This window comes from Convolutriloba macropyga, chromosome 8 (assembly GCF_964194025.1).
Source record: "Convolutriloba macropyga chromosome 8, txConMacr16.3, whole genome shotgun sequence".
Lineage (NCBI taxonomy): Eukaryota > Metazoa > Xenacoelomorpha > Acoela > Convolutidae > Convolutriloba > Convolutriloba macropyga.
The window spans coordinates 41,697,893-41,716,123 of NC_134475.1; the positions used below are offsets into that span (position 1 = coordinate 41,697,893).

The 18,231-nt window shown below is 33.8% G+C and overlaps 1 protein-coding gene across 2 annotated transcripts in view; it reads left to right on the top strand.

Moving 5' to 3' along the window:
- LOC142344737 (uncharacterized) overlaps positions 1-17,998 on the top strand; it is a 24,720-nt gene extending 6,722 nt beyond the window's left edge. For both annotated transcript variants that reach the window (XM_075396629.1, XM_075396628.1), the window contains one exon: positions 9,776-17,998. In XM_075396629.1, coding sequence (XP_075252744.1) covers positions 9,859-17,751 — 7,893 coding nt within the window. In that variant the 5' untranslated portion in view covers positions 9,776-9,858 and the 3' untranslated portion in view covers positions 17,752-17,998. The remainder of the gene's footprint in view (positions 1-9,775) is intronic.
- Positions 17,999-18,231: the final 233 nt, after the last annotated feature.

Here is an 18,231-nt window from a genome sequence, read left to right on the forward strand (position 1 = left end):
AAGATTGGTGATAATACATATAAAATATCTGACCATGTACCTATTGCCATTGGCTTCAGTTGGAATGGTGATTACAAATCATATTTTGGTCCAGACTGTATCAAAGATTATGTCAAAGATCTATAGGAAATAGAAACTGAGAATAATTTCAAGTTAAACAAACCAATAATATTCAATAAAGAAGATAATGTATATCATGATACCAATAACACTTGTCATATTTGTAATAAAGTTAGAGATCACTGTCATGAAACAGGTAAATATAGAGGTCCTGCATGCAATGTTTGTAAATTGAGCTATAAACAACAAAACTTCATTAAAATTATATTTTATAATGGTAAAGGCTATGACTTCAATCTAATATTTAATGAGTTATTTAAACAGAATAAAGACAAGAGAAGAGTTGATGTATTACCTAGTACTAATGGTAAAGCTAGAATGTTTAGAGTAGGTATACTAAAGTACGGTTACAGACAGTTACAATAATACGACAATGTCTCTGGATAAAATAGCAAATATTTATCAAGTTGAAAGTGAAACATTTTATCCTTATGAATACTTTAAGGATGAGAATAGCTATAATAGTAAGTTGAATAATCTATCAATAGAAGAGTTTAGATCATCGCTAACAGCCAAGCTACCAACTCAAGCAGATGTTGATAACTTTAATAATTCTAATAGTAGGAAAACAGGGAAAGAATTAACATTAGAGTATATGAAGAATGATGTCAGAATATTCGAACATTGCTTCAATCTATTTTTTAAGTTAAACATAGACATATATAAAATCAATCCTTTGCATTATATTAGTCTGCCTGGTTTCACGTTGTGGTCAATAGATATATTAATAGTCAAAGTCAAAGTCAAAGTCAAAGTCAAAATCAAAGTCAAAGTCAAAGATCTATGGCAGAGCATGACCGGAGGTCCATATGGTACATTGATTCTAATAACTTATACGGTTATGAACTAATGCAAAAGCTACCATATAAAAACTTCAGCTTTACTAACGTGACTGTAGACGAAGGGGGAACCACGCTTCAGCGTATATTAAGCAGTCCAGATGATAGTGTTTATGGCTACTGGCCTATCTGTGATTTGGAATATACTAATGAATGTATAGATAGAACAAGTAACTTTCAATTACTACCTTAAAAAAGAGAAGTAGAGAATAATGAGCTAGGATAAAAACAAAGACCTCCAACTTCTTCAAGAAGTGAGCAACAAAAAATAAATCAGAAAAATAAACATGAATATCCAATAGACTATCGAATGTTAGAGTTTGTTGTTAAGATGGGTATAAAGGTTACTAAAGTTCATAAATTAATTAAATTTAAACAAGATTATATTATTAGAGACTATATTGAACTTAATACTAAAATGAGAGCAGAAGCTAAGACTGAGGCTGAGAAGGAGATAATCAATTTAATGAATAATTCTCTATTTGGTAAAAGTTGTGAGAACACATTAAAGTATTTAGAAGCTAAGATTCTAACAGATGATTATGAAATACTAAAATCTGTAAGTAAGCCAACATGTAAAGTTGTAATTAGATATGATAGTTACACTCTAAAAGAATTTTATTAAAAAAGAGATACAATATGATGAACCTATTGTCGGGGCGGGGCTCGACAATATTAGAACTTAGAAATTTCTGCATGTATGAATTCAATAGAATTCTATCAATAGAAGACTATAGATCATCGCTAACAGCCAAGCTACCAACTCAAGCAGATGTTGATAACTTTAATATCTCTAATAGTATGAAAACAGGTAAAGAATTAACACTAGAGTATATGGAGAATGATATCAGAATATTAGAACATTGCTTCGATCTATTTTTTAAGTTAAACATAGACATATATAAACTCAATCCTTTGCATTATATTAGTCTACCTGGTTTCACGTTGTGGGCAATAGATATATTAATTGTTAAAGTTAAAGTCAAAGTCAAAATCAAAATCAAAGTCAAAGATCTATGGCAGAGCATGACCGGAGGTCCATATGTTACATTGATGCTAATAACTTATACGGTTATGCACTAATGCAAAAGCTACCATATAAAGACTTCAGCTTTACTAACGTGACTGTAGACGAAGGGGGAACCACGCTTCAGCGTATATTAAGCACTCCAGATGATAGTGATTATGACTACTGGCTTATCTTTGATTTAGAATATACTAATGAATGTATAGGTAGAACAAGTAACTTTCAATTACTACCTCACAAAAGAGAAGTAGAGAATAATTAATTAGGATAAAAACAAAGACCTCCAACTTGTTCAAAAAGTGAGCAACAAATATTAGATCAGAAGAATAAATATGAATATCCAAAAGACTATCGAATGGTAAAGTTTGTTGTTAAGATGGGTATAAAGGTTACTAAAGTTCATAAATTAATTAAATTTAAACAAGATTATATTATTAGAGACTATATTGAACTTAATACTAAAATGAGAGCAGAAGCTAAGACTGAGGCTGAGAAGGATATAATCAAGTTAATGAATAATTCTCTATTTGGTAAAAGTTGTGAGAACAAACTAAAGTATTTAGAAGCTAAGATTCTAACAGATGATTATGAAATACTAAAATCTGTAAGTAAGCCAACATGTAAAGTTGTAATTAGATATGATAGTTACACTCTAAAAGAATTTTATTAAAAAAGAGATACAATATGATGAACCTATTAGCGGGGCGGGGCTCAACAGTATTAGAACCTAGCAACTTTTGCATGTATAGTTCTTTTATGATGTATTACAACCATCACTCAAAGATCTAATGCTGCATTATATAGATACTGATATTTTTGTATTAAGCTTTAGCGAAGGTAATGTTGATGATAAATACATGGACTTAAGCAACCCTGATACCCCAATCAAAAATAATAAATGTCCAGTTAATTTCAAACATGCACTTGGAAGTAGAGAGATAAAAGAATTCATAGTATTAAAACCAAAGACTTATAGCTTGTATACCCATGGGCAGAACGGAACAGCAAAAGAGAAAGGAATAAAGAAAGAAAACAATGGCAAACATGAAGACTACTATAAGGCTCTAATGGATAATAAAGAAAGAATTGTAGAAGAATGCAGAATACAAAAAGTTGGGGATAAGATGTCAACAATTAAAACTAAAAAAGAACAACTTTGATGATAAAAGGTTCTATGTAAGTAATATTAAAAGCTATCCTCATGATAAGAGACTATATCTATTTAAAAGAGATTTAATAAAAAAGGTTAATACTACTCCAATAGAGCTATTAATAAAAAAAGGGTTAGATGACAGTAAAGAGGCACTAAGAAATATTATTCTTGAACTAACTGTTAATAATGACAGAAAGTTAATTGAAGCTGCTATTAGCTTATATAATGATCTTTATTATGATTATGAATATGATTATGAATACGATTAGTATTTAGTAGCTAGTAGCTAGTAGATAGTAGTTAGCAGTTACTATATTATATATTATCATCTCTCCTATAGAAAATATTATTTTAATATTATTTTTATATTATTTTTATACTATTTTTATATTGTTTTTATGTTATTTTTATATTATTTTATATATAAAAAAATGACTCCGCTTAATAAACTTATAGAAATAAATAAACTCGAAAAACTAAACAGAAAGAATAGACTAGAAGATAAATTAAAACAACAAGAATACTATGGGGAAATAGAAGAGTTATTTGATCCTTTAACTAAAACACTAAATGCAAACAATGAAGAGAATCTAGCATTGAGAGAACAAACAATGAGATGGGTATAAAGGTTACAAAAGTTCATAGAAAAATTAAATTTAAACAAGTATATATTATTAGAGACTATATTGAACTTTATACTAAAATGAGAGCAGAAGCTAAGACTGAGGCTGAGAAGGATATAATCAAGTTAATGAATAATTCTCTATTTGGTAAAAGTTGTGAGAACAAACTAAAGTATTTAGAAGCTAAGATTGTAACAAATGATTATGAAATACTAAAATCTGTAAGTAAGCCGACACGTAAAGTTGTAATTAGATATGATAGTTACACTCTAATAGAATTTTTTTTTAAAAAAATACAATATGATGAACCTATTAGCGGTGCGGGGCTCAACAGTATTAGAACTTAGCAATTTCTGCATGTATGAATTCAATAGAATTCTATCAATAGAAGACTTTAGATCATCGCTAACAGCCAAGCTACCAACTCAAGCAGATGTTGGTAACTTTAAAATTTCTAATAGTATGAAAACAGGTGACGAATTAACACTAGAGTATATGAAGGATGATTTCAGAATATTGGAAAATTGCGTCAATCTATTTTTTAAATTAAACATAGACATATATAAACTCAATCCTTTGCTTTATATTAGTCTACCTGGTTTCGCGTTGTGGGCAATAGATATATTAATAGTTAAAGTCAAAGTCAATGTCAAAGATCTATGGCAGAGCATGACCGGAGGTCCATATGTTACATTGATGCTAGTAACTTATACGGTTATGCACTAATGCAAAAGCTACCATATAAAGACTTCAGCTTCACTAACGTGACTGTAGACGAAGGGGGAACCACGCTTCAGCGTAAATTAAGCACTCCAGATGATAGTGATTATGGCTACTGGCTTATCGTTGATTTAGAATATACTAATGAATGTATAGGTAGAACAAGTAACTTTCAATTACTACCTCACAAAAGAGAAGTAGAGAATAATGAACTAGGATAAAAACAAAGACCTCCAACTTCTTCAAAAAGTGAGCAACAAATATTAGATCAGAAGAATAAATATGAATATCCAATAGACTATCGAATGGTAAAGTTTGTTGTTAAGATGCGTATAAAGATTACTAAAGTTCATAGAATAATTAAATTTAAACAAGATTATATTATTAGAAACTATATTGAACTTTATATTAAAATGAGAGCAGAAGCTAAGACTGAGGCTGAGAAGGATATAATCAAGTTAATGAATAATTCTCTATTTGGTAAAAGTTGTGAGAACAGATTAAAACATTTAGAAGCTAAGATTCTAACAGATGATTATGAAATACTAAAATTTGTAAGTAAGCCAACATGTAAAGTTGTAATTAGATATGATAGTTACACTCTAATAGAATTTTATATAAAAAAAGATACAATATGAGTATTAGAACCTAGCAATTTCTGCATGTATGAATTCTTTTATGATGAATTACAACCATCACTCAAAGATCTAATGCTGCATTTAATAGATGCTGATATTTTTGTATTAAGCTTTAGCGAAGGTAATGTTGATGATAAATACATGGACTTAAGCAACCTTGATTCATAGACCTATAGCTTGGTTACCCATGGGCAGAATGGAACAGCAAAAGAGAAAAGAATAAAAAAAGAAAACAATGGCAAACATGAAGACTGCTATAAGGCTCTAATGGATAATAAAGAAAGAATTGTAGAAGAATGTAGAATACAAAAAGTTGGGGATAAGATGTCAACAATTAAAACTAAAAAAAGAAGTCTGAATAACTTTGATGATAAAGGTTCTATGTAAATAATATTAAAAGCTATCCTCATGATAAGAGACTATATCTAATTAAAAGAGATTTGATAAAAAAGGTTAATACTACTCCAATAGAGCTTTAATAATATAAGGGTTAGTTGAAAGTAAACAAGCACTAATAAATAAATTTCTTGAACTAACTATTAATGATGATAGAAAGTTAATTGAAGCTGCTATTAGATTATATAATGATCTTTAATATGATTATGAATATGATTATGAATATGATTATTAATATGATTAGTATTTAGTAGTTAGTAGTCAGTAGCTAGTAGATAGTAGTTAGTAGTTAGTAGTTACTATATTATATATTATCATCTCTCCTATAGAAAATATTATTTTAATATTATTTTTATATTATTTTTATACTATTTTTATATTGTTTTTGTTATTTTTATATTATTTTATATATTAAAAAATGACTCCGCTTAATAAACTTATAGAAATAAATAAACTCGAAAAACTAAACAGAAAGAATAGACTAGAAGATAAATAAAAACAACAAGAATACTATGGGGAAATAGAAGAGTGATTTGATCCTTTAACTAAAACACTAAATGCAAACAATGAACAGAATCTAGCATTGGGAGAACAAACAATAAGTGCAATAGATTGGCAAAATCAACAGTTAGATAAACAAACTAAGATGATAGGGTAAACTAGAAACAAGGCATTAATGATGTCTAATGAAGCATAATGAAGCCTGATGAAGCCGTAGAGGAAACTCGAGATGTAGCACCAGTTTATGTTGATGCAAAAACATCCAAAATTCTTCATTTAATGGGAGCTCAAACTAATCCTCAATTAAAATTCAATCTCGTAGATTTAACTACTAGGAGATATAAAACGAATAAAGGCGATATAACTCTAGAGCAGGGTGCATTTTTAGTTAATGATAATATTAATGAATTCTCAGAAGGATTTATTAACCTTCTCACTAACCCAAATGTAACAAATGGTGATATCGATGCAGATGAAAATAAAATTAAAAGGTTTTTATTTGATGTTGGATATGATATAGGAAAAGCGGATAAGAAAAGCAGTAGATATAGAACAATAAAAAGTATAGTGACGGAAAAAGATATTGTATTTGACAGGGGTTTAACTAAAGATGAACTCGACAATCATAGCTGTAACTCCTCCAACAACTTAACAGAAAGACTAGAATTACTTATACTAGAAACAAAAGCTGGTCATGATGGATTATGTGATGAAATATTAAATATATCTAAACAACTATTATCAATGAATGTTATAAATAAAGAACAACTAGTTAATTTTGTTTTTTATTATGGTAAATTAGCAATGCTATGACTACTTCCATGAGTAAGCCTACAACCATGTCCATGAGTAAGCCTATAACTACATCCATAATGAACCAACAAGACACAATAAAAACTAAACAACAACTACTAGCTAAAGAAGTATATAGCCCTCAAATAACAAAGTTTAGAAGAGAAAGAATAAAACCATTATATAAAGATGAAACATGGTCAGCTGATTTATTTGATAAGTCTTCCTTAATTAAATGTAACAATAAATATAAGTTTATATTAACAGTCATAGATATATTCACAAAGTATGCATGAGCTATTCCATTGAAAAATAAATCTGGTTTATCGATAACTAACGGTTTTAAAATAGTATTAGGTGAAGGTCCACAGGGTGACTCTGAAAGTCGAAAACCAGAAAAGTTATGGGCAGATAGAGGTAGTGAGTTTTACAATAAAACACTTAAATTTTTACTTAAAGAATATGAAACAAAACTATATTCTACTTATAGTGATTTAAAGGCTGTGTTTATAGAGAGATTCAATAGAACTTTATTACATATAATTAATAAACCAATGTTCATCAATGGTGATGGTAATTGGGCGAATATATTAAAATATGTTGTTGTAACATATAACAACAATAACATTCACTCTACTATTAATATGACACCTGTTGATGCTTCTAATAATCCTGAAAGGGTTAAATACTATGTTAAATCTACCAAAGCAACACCCAAACTAAAAGTCGGCCATTATGTCAGGAATGCTGACAAACGTAACAATTTCTCTAAAGGATACACTTCTAACTGGAATTGAGAACTGTTTAAAATTGAAGTTTTAAAAACACAACCGCCAACATATAGAATAGAATAGAAGATATTAATGGAGAGATAATAGAAGGTAAATATTATGAACAGAGCTAATAAAATCTGAGTTTGATTGTGAATCTAACATTAAGGTTTTGGAATCTTTAGATATCAACTTCCACAATTTTAGTTAATTCCACAATTTTAGTTAATTAAAAAGGAAGAGACTTAACCCAGTGCACCTTTATTTTATCCCAAATTATATTAACGTAGCTGAGATAACAGAAATGCTACTATCATCAATAGCAACAACTGCAACATGATTATCAGTTGCAATAACAGGTATAAGTCTGCCTTATTTTTTAACAACAGCTTTTGCTACAGTAACTGTTTGTGATCATTATCAAAAACAATTAAAACTAAAGTAAGAAATAAAATTGTAAAGTACTCACAAATGTATATTTTAAGTAAGCAGTTTAGAGACAAGTATAACTGCAGAAAACTATATACTAAATCAATGAATTATAATAAAATAGAAAATAAATAGCATAATGAATTAGTCAAGGTATATGAAGAATATAAGAAGAATAAGAAAAGCAAATTGAGTATTTTTTCAAACTAAAGTTATTAGTGTTTCGTTAAAATAGTATGTTCAGTAATATTAATTTTAGTATTAACATTTATCGAAAGATCTATATCTAGTCATTGACTTACACTTACACTTACACTTATAGTCATAGTCGTAGTCATAGACTTACATTTATAGTCATAGTTATAGTGATAGTTATAGACAAAGCTATTATTTGAACTCTAATATAATTAATTATCTTTTCTTTTTACCTAAGTATAACCCTCTACTTTTCTGTACTACTCTTATACCTTCACCAGTAGTTGCAAATTTAATCAAATCAGGTGTGGCTGATAAAGCAGCTCTGGGGTTTCTACTTGCAGCTGCACTTCCTAATTTACTTGCTATTTCTAATGCTCTTACTGGATTATTAGCAACTCTCTTTCCAAAATTAACGGTTGCTCTACCAGCACTTTTAAAGAAATCCTTCAAACCCTCAGCTTCTATTGTTGCATCAGATACTGTCATTGATTTATTCCTTTTAAACTTAACACAATTAGCCTTTAACATCTTAGTTCATTTAGCTGTGACAACCCCTCGAATATTATTAGTACCACTATAATGTCTACCACCAACACAATATGAATTAGTTTTTAATTTACCAAAGTTACTCATACTTCTATATTTCTAAATTTCTATTTATAAAAAATAATGGAAGTTAAAAAGTATAATCCTTTTGTTGTTGTTAAACCTAAACCCACACCCAAGCCATTAACTAAGGCTAAGATTAAGCCTAATCCCAAACCTAAACTCGAAGCTAAAGGACCGTCTCTAGAGAATAAAAAGAAATTTGATATCATTTTTGCTAAAAGTTTTGTTAAGACTAGTAGGAAATAGTTTGATTAAGTCGTTGACTAGAGTAAAGACTAGAGCAATGACTATAACATCGACTATATCATAACATTGGCTATGTCATAACATTGACTATAACAATGACTATAAAATTGACTAAAACATTGACTAAAACTATAACTAAGATATAATATCAACCATCTTATTACCATCACTATCAAAAACAATAACCTTTGTTGTTAATACTAATGCATGACAGATAACATCTGCAACTGAAACACTAAATTTAAATTAAGTTGTTTTTGTTGTGGTCCTCATATATAATTAAAATAAATATCATTATGTAAATATATATAAACAATAACCAAAAATTGAGTAAAAAATTGAGTCAAGCAAAAAATCATGCATGACGAATTGGTCTCAGCAAAAGTCCACTATGGATAGTATGAGTCCATGAAAAGTTGAGCATAAGATTTTTGGTCGAGCTATAAACGAGTATAAAATTTTGATTCATTAAATTCAGGCTAAAGTCGTACCATAGACCATTTGGGTCGAGCATGATCTTTTCATAAGTTGAGGTCTAAACCGGGGACACAGAAACAATTTCATAGACACCCATAAGAGAGGTGTTCTTTTAATGAGAATTGCTAATGATGGTAAGATTTCTGCTCTTTTTGCAATATCTAAATTGGATTTCTGTATAAATTTTTGACCAAATTTGGTTATCTGAAGTTCAAATTTCAATAAGGAAAATTTTAGGTAAGCGAAAGGGAGAGAGACAGTTTCATCTCTCTATCTTAAAACGAAAGAAAACAACGATTTCCTAATAAAAACAAACAAAGATGAGTAAGCCTGACCGTGAAAGTGTATTCGACCTTCTAAACGCAACAGTCAGAGAATGTGTCCAACCACAATTTGCAGTTGAGATCCCGTCAGATATCTGGAACGTCGCTTCATCGACCAAATCGTCAGCGACCTCCAAAATTGCGGGATCGACAATTCGAAGTTTTGATTTCGAACTAAACGGAAACTATTTCGCATCAGCGAATTCGTTGAATGTAAACTCACTTTTCTTTGAATACGCTTTGAAAGTATCTGTGAATTTTACAGTAAAACCGTCATGTGAAGACCAACATAAACGATTACCAATAACTGTTTGGAATAAAAAATTGAATACTGATCAATTTTTTGTGGTCAACTTTGTTTCCAATTTGGACATCAGGGCGAAATCAGCTATGCTTGACGAAGACTTTATTGAGAAAGTACTTAGAGGTGGCGTTAAAGCGAATGGGAGCATTTTCAACTTTTTGGGTTGCAGCAATTCTCAGGTTCAAAATCGCTCTTTCTACTTCATGCAGGGTTCATTATGTCAATGCGAACAGGTTCTTAACCAACTCATAAATTTACAAAAACTGAATTTAAAGGGGGTCCAAAAACGAACCAAATATGTTGGTCTTTTATTCACCGGCTGCCAACAGATTGTTAATTTACCTGAAAAAGTACGAATAAACACTGTGGAGGATATAGAAAGGAACGGCTATAATTTTACTGATGGTTGTGGTTTTATTTCGTATGCGTTAGCTGAATGGGTATGGAGAAACAACGCTGAAATTTACAAAAAGTGGTCTTATGTTCCCAGTGTGTGGCAAATCCGTTACTATGGTGACGGGAAACTTTGCAAAGGGGTGCTAGTGGTCGATAACCGTGAAAAAACTGAACATTCTATCACTTTCCGACATTCAATGGTAAAAGTCGCGGTCAATGATTTTGGGTTACAAAAAGCCAATAAATGTCTCCGTTTAAAATTGGGAATAGTTTCAACCAATCATCAAGCTAAGATTGGAAAACTAAACAAGCAAGTGATTGCGCTTTTGAGCGCCAATATCCCCAAAGAAAAGTTGCAGTCGATACAAGATTTCTTCTTACAACAAACAGAAAACGCAAGAACCGACAGTGTTGCTGCATTGCATTGTTACAGTCTTAAATTGAATTTGCCGATGTTTGGGAAGCTCTTGCGTCAACACAAAGCTTCCACAATACCAAGTGAGTTCGTCAGTTTACCTTTTCAAGTTGAAAATTTGGATTCCGAGAAATTGAAAATTCCTATTGCCCGTTCGCGACTGCTAATTGGAGCCTCTTTTCCGGAAATCTTTCATGGAAGACGCCTGCGAGAAAGCGAATGTGTTGTTCTATCCGAACTGGGCCCCGTTTTGGGCACAGTTGCCGTTTGTCGGAGTCCATCATATTCGCCGGGCGACATTCGGGTTCTGACAGCTGTTAAACCTCCTGAAAACAGTCCAATTTGTGATTTAAAGAACGTCATTTTCTTCTCAACAGAGGGTTCAAGGCCCGACCCTGATAAAATGAGTGGCGGCGATTTAGATGGTGACCTGTATCTTGTCATCTGGGACCAGAGAATTCTAGAACATTCTGAAATACTGAGCAAGGTCCCTGCAGAAAGTTATGAAGTTCCGAATCACGGTTTTACGCCTCTCGGCAACAAAACTTCGAAATCAGACAAACGCGCTTGGATTCGCTACGTCGCTCAGTGGGAAAATTCTATGTTGGCTCAAATTGACTCGACTTTCTTCCAATTAGCAGCTCAAAGAGGCATCAATTCTCATGATTGTAAGGATTTATCAGCTTTGTTTTCACGCGCTGTTGATCAAATTCCGTCGGATCTCGATCTGCTGAAACAAAAAATGGCAAAATGCTCTAGAATTGTCGAACAAGGTCCCTTTGTTCCGGACTTTGAACAGCTACCAATCTGGGAGAAAATGTGGGAAAAACAAAAATCTTTGTTGGAAAAACTCAGAAAAACGCGCCACGGTGCCATTGAAGTTTCCGATTGGGAAAGATTTTTTAAAACGCTCGTCAACAAAACGGAGGCAGAGATAGTCCAAATTTTTAGTGACAAAAACATTATGGAAGCAGCAACAGTCCAACAAATTGAAAAAATGAAATCGTCTTGGATTTTGCTGAGCTCCATAAATTTTGATCCACCTTTGCCGGGAAATGTTGAATGCAAACCTGATTTATTGCCGCTGTGCAGATTTGATTGCGTCCAAAAAAGTTGCCCAAAAAGGCATCCACAAAATTTAGAATGGTATAATTCGTGGAATACGCAAGTAAAACGAGAGTTGAACTTCTTTATTGTACCAATTAAAGTCAGAATTGACAAATTGAACGAAATTTTGAGCGAACAAGAAAGCCGATTAAAATTTGCTCTTACATTGTACGATGAAAAATATGAACAGATAAAACAACGAAAATTGGTTTTGATGCAAAAATTTGAGGTTCTGGAAAAACACAGTGGAGAAGTTGAAGCAGCTTTAAATTATGCGATTCAGTTAGAAAAATTGAAAATCTATCTTGAAGAGATAAAAAGACAGCGGGAACCCGATTTTTTCACAGGCTTGATGAGAGAACTTCAAAATATCCTTGCAAATGTATTTCTGAAACGTAACCGAAAATTGACGGCAGAGGAACGTGAATTACTTGATAGATACAATAAAATTACAACAGATATTGAAGACAAAACCAAAGAATTGAAAAATGCTCTGAGAACAGAAAAAGATTCCTATCGAGTAGTCAAGCGCGAACTTAACCCGATGGTTTACACACCTGAAATGCATTTCATTGATGCTAAAGACGAAATATGTAGACGGCAAAAATCTTGTGAACGTTTGATGAAAGTTATAACTGACAAGTCTAAGTCCTATAGATACCCGATCCTGAGCGAAGAAGTATTCGGATTGGAAGACACTTTAAATTCAAAAATCACTAAAATCACAAGCCAACAGACAAAATTGAGTGCTCTAAAAGACCGGATCAAGAGCATGTTGAATCAAATTGCTGCGACAACTCAGCTGAAACAGAACTCTGAACAATCTTCAATAGTAATCGGAACTGAAACAGCGCCGTCTTTGTGGAACTTATCGCAGACTTTAGTAACCGAAACGCTAAAACAAAATCTTCTGCAAATCGAACAAAAACTTGAAATACTCAACAGAAGAGAAGCTGATTTGCAGAAAAACCTGGCGCGAGTTTATTGTCCAGCAGTGCACCAAAATACATTGAAGGCAATTGAAAAAGAAACGGAAAAGGTCAACCCTTTCAATCTTGCCCTATGCGCGACTTTAAATGAAGTCAATTCACGATTCTATCAATACGCATCGGAAAATCCTGATAAGCGTGTGAGTTCAAATTGTGAGTTAAAAATGTGTTTGCTACGAGAGAAAAACAGATGTCAACAGGAATGCAGCGAAAAACAACTGCCTATATTCTCTAAACGGTTCGAAATTATGAAAGCTTTGAAGGACCATAACGCTATGATAGTCGTAGCCCATACGGGTAGTGGAAAAAGCACACAAGTTCCTCAATACCTTGCCGATGACTTGCATCATGTGTTGAAGGATTTAAGGTTAAAAAATTTTCCCAAAGTAGCGTGCACTCAACCTCGAAGAGTTGCAGCAACCTCTATCGCTCAGAGGGTTTCCTTGGAATATTCTGGAAGCATTGATAGTGTGAAAATGTCCAAAGAGAACCAAGAGGAACCAACCCCAGTTGTTCACAGCTCAGACAAGGCTGAAATTGTCGCCTACCCGCTATATGCGTCTTCGGGATCCGAGAAACGGGCATTGGACGAGAACGATCGTCTCGGCTGGTACGAACAGTTGCCATCAAACTACAGCAAAATCAAAACGGAACCATCTAAAAACTCCCAAACTTTGGCTGAAAGGCTTTCGGGCACTCCTGGTGAATTCGGAGGTTGGGTCGGGTTCCAGATTGGATCACGAGGTCAAACTGCCGAGCAACGCATGGAGAGCAAGAAGATTACGACAGGAACTAGAATTGAGTTCGTAACTGAAGGTCTTTTGCTTCAGAAGTTGAAAAACCAACAGGAGTTAGCCAATTACGATTGTGTAATAGTTGACGAAGCGCACGAACGAAGCAAAGATACCGATTTGTTGATGGCGTTATTGAGAAAACAGCTACAAAAAGAAAACTGTAAAGTGAAAGTTGTAGTAATGTCAGCTTCTATAAATCAACAACAATTCTCACACTACTTTGACCAATGTCCAATCATTGAGTGCGAAGGTAAAATGTTCGATGTTGAGGAAATATACAAACCAGTGCCTCAAGATGATTCAGTTGGTGAACTCGTTTCAACCTTCACGAACTCAATGACAAATTCCTCGTCTACATCTTTCGCAAATGAAAGGGAAGAACAGAGTGTCTTGTCCAACTACAGCTCATTCTTTAGTTTGGACGACGATATTGACAACCACAATGAACTGTTTGGGAAAAACAAGCTTGTCATTCACGCTGTAGACATTTTGTTTAACGATGTGCACTCCAAAGAAAAAGGTGACGTTTTAGTTTTCCTGCCTGGCAAAAAAGAGATCCATAACGCCGTTGACTTGATTCGAGAGCGGGCCGAAAGACAATTTGCGGGTAGTAGTTGGACCGGATACCCCAGCTACGTTCGCAAAGTGGTCTGTTGTACGAACATTGCCGAAACATCACTGACAATTCCCGGGGTTAAATTCGTAATTGATGTCGGGCAGGCTAAAAAGATAACATACGATCACGAACTGAGAATATCAGCACTAGTTTTGAACAGTAATTCTCAGGCGTCCGCTAAGCAACGAAAGGGTAGAGCCGGCAGAATTGAGCCAGGGTTCTGCTACCGGCTTTGTTCAAAAGAAGATTTCGTTGAACTTGAGGAGTTCGATACGCCTGAATTGAAACAGTGTCCAATTGATGAATTGTACCTTTATGCCGTGAGCACTTTCGGTTCTATGGAGGAACTGGAACTCATGCCAGATGCGGAACCATGTGAGAAGTCAGTGCAGTTTGCGAAGCAGCGATTGCTCAACTTAGAATTCATCCAAGTGACCGAAAAACGGTCGGAGCTCGATAAAGTAGAACTAACTTCTGAAGGAAAATTGGCCGTCAGTCTGTTGGGTGAACTTTCGATTGAAGATATAAGAATGATATTATCTAGCAGACATACCGGCATGTTAAAGCATGCGTTGCAATTAGCAGTTCTGATGAAAAACTCGAATGATCTTCAGGTCAAAGAGCCGACATCTCAAATGACCGAAAAGTTCAATGTCTATTTAGACGAACTAGGCGACGCTTTTACTTGGTTTAAAATCTACAAAACTTATCTGGAAATTAAAGGCGCCAAGAAAAGCTCTCAAATGATTACGAATAGCAGGGAATGGAGCTTTGTGAAAAGTGGCGGAGTCAAAAAGTGGTGCGATGATTTAGGCCTAAGTCTCTCGACATTGCACTTTATTGACAAATCAATAGATTCCGTTTACCAAACTTTGAAACGACAGCAAATGTTAGGAAATGGGTTGGAAGACTTGGATCTGCCTTTGTGTAAGCTAAGGTCACCCTTATGCAAGGCCTTGATCTCGGGATATTTCCACAACACAGCAGAGCTTCATGATATCAACTTAATTAAAGCCGGTTACTCCATGTTGACTGGTGCTAACATTGAGAGACCGATGTGTCCAGAAAGTGAAAATGACGACATCGAAAGCCACAGTCACTTACTCAAATTAGAGCTATCAAACAGATCGTCGTTAACAAAACATGGCGATGTTGTTCAAAACAGTTATCTGGTTTTCACAAATTTGTTCAAAACTGTTTCAACTGGTCGGGTTTTCATGCAACAAGCGTGCAGAGTTACACCTCAAATGATAATGGAAAACTCGAGTGCAAACTGGCAAACACAATGCCAGCTAAAACCTCTGAGTTTTGATAGGCTACAATCAGTGGTGACAAGACATAGTGAGGAATTTATAGGCCCAAAAATATTGGCAGCAATTCTTAAAACTAACGAAAAGAAGAAATACTTGAAAGAGCTTGAAGACAATTCAGGTGCAAAAGTTAACTTCATGTCTGAGCACGGACAGATACGTGTGTATGGTTCACGATGCGAAGTTGAAAACGTTCTAGAACATTCTAGTTTAAGGTCTGATATTACACGAATGCAAAATCAATGCTTGGAATCTGATTTCAAAGTGCCGTATCCTCTGGGGAACCGAAAGAAACTGGGATCGTTTCAACCTGGGCTACATTTGGACTTCAGCAACGTCATGTATGACGAAGCAAAAATATTCGAAGAGTGGAAAAGTGTCAAAACTAGCTATGTGATATTTAGAAAAATTGATCACAATAAAACTGATAAACTGGAACAAAATATTAGCAATATGAAATTGAAATGCCCCGACATCAAATTAAAAAGCGAGTGGGGAAACCCGAGAATTCCCGATAAAGGTAAATGGACCATAGGCAGCATCTCCTATTGCAAAATGGCGTTTCGATCTGAAAACGTAGCAATGTATGTCTGCAACAATTTCCAATTCTACAAAAAGGATGATTTCATCGAAACCCAATGCTTTCTAGACAACAACGAAGAAGTCCCCGTGATTGATACACGAATTTACCCCTCTGTTTTGGAAATGGCTGAAAATGATTCCAATATTGAAGTGAAAACCCGCGGTGGATACAACCCATGCTTTGTGATTTGCCCAGCAAAGAAAAAACATGGGGGCAGACAATATGATTATGTAAAGCGCTTCAAAGACAAACTATTTGAGTCTGGCATACTTTCCAGCAAAAAGGTCCAAAATATTAATTTCGGCCTTCCAATTGGATTCGACCAAGAAAATGCTGAGTGCTTGAAACTGGTCGAGAGAACTATTCAAGAAAAATGCAATAAAGTAAATTACAAGTTAGTGCTCCATTCCACAGCGAAACCTTTTATAGAAATTTTTGGAGACGACAAAAATCAAGTTGCAAAAATGATTCAGAAAATAATATTAGAAATAAAAAGTGGTATTCGAGGCCAAACTTTATCCTTGCTCTATTTTAAAGAAATTAAGCTGGAACGACATCAATACACGAAAATTTTACGAGAGCTCGATCAAGTGCGAGCTAATTATCCCGAAGTGGAGCTAAAAGTGAAGTCAGGTTCGCATTTTAGTCGAACAGATTTAGTAAAGCCCACCATTCAAATCATGACAAGAGTGAAAACTGAAGGTGAGCAATGTAGCAGGCACATCCGAAAAGTTCTAGAAAATTCTGGAAAAACGTCTGCGGGAACTCTGCTGTCTGACAATCGCTGCTGCATGTGTTTAAAGGAAGTTGTTTTGACAAAATATGTGATCAGAAATGAGAGGAATGAACGAAAAAGTGATTTGTTTGTGAAAATAGACGATATACCAAATGTAAAACAGTTGACTTTATGCGGTTGCATCTATTGTCCCTCGTGTTTGTTCATTTCTGTTCAGGAACAAATCCAGAATGAAAATTTTGCCAAAACAGGACTAAAATGCGCAAACGCGTCAAAATCATCCAAAAAAGTTTGTCACCAGACAATATTGAACCAGGACTTAAAAGACAACCTGACGTGCAAGCGTTGGGAACAGGTACTGAACGACGCCTGGAACTCGCACGAGAAATTCTGGGAGAGAAATCCGACGGCTACTGACAACGTTGTGCTGCAGACTTGCCCAAAGTGTGAAAAAAAGTTAACATTTCATCAGAATTCACAAGGCATTTTTAGTTGTTCGAAATGTAAATTTTCGCCCTATTACTGTGTGATGTGCAAATGTAGAGTTACAAACGAAATAGAATTTGGGACCCACCAAATGATGTGTATGGCAAAAACAAAATTAGTTCAGATGACATCTGACTCGGATGATGATGCATAATCCAGGCACAATATTAACTAGTTACAAACTCCAAATCATCAGAAATTAGAGATAGGAACTTAATATTGCCATAATTAATGTGAATGTATTGTTAATAAATGCAAAACTAACTCAAAAAGTATCCATTGCCTTCTGATATCTCATCGTAGCCCATTGCTTGATACAGTAAACTGTAGTTGAGCAATCTATAGCTGAGTAAATTCTAGATGGACAGTTTTTGAACACCTGATTATTTTGTGATTGACACTGTGAAAAATTCGTTATCTTTATTAGGCTTCTTTCAAAGGCAATTTTACCAAATGCGTCCAACAAAACAGATAATATATATTTATGGAACTTGCAATCTTTTATAATTTTTGAAACCTTTCAATAGAAAACTCTCTGTATTTGTAAGTATAGTTGAGTGAAACGGCATAAATCTTCAGTGAATAAACCACAAAAGATTAACCATTTGAAAGCCAATTTTGAAGTCGAACTGAT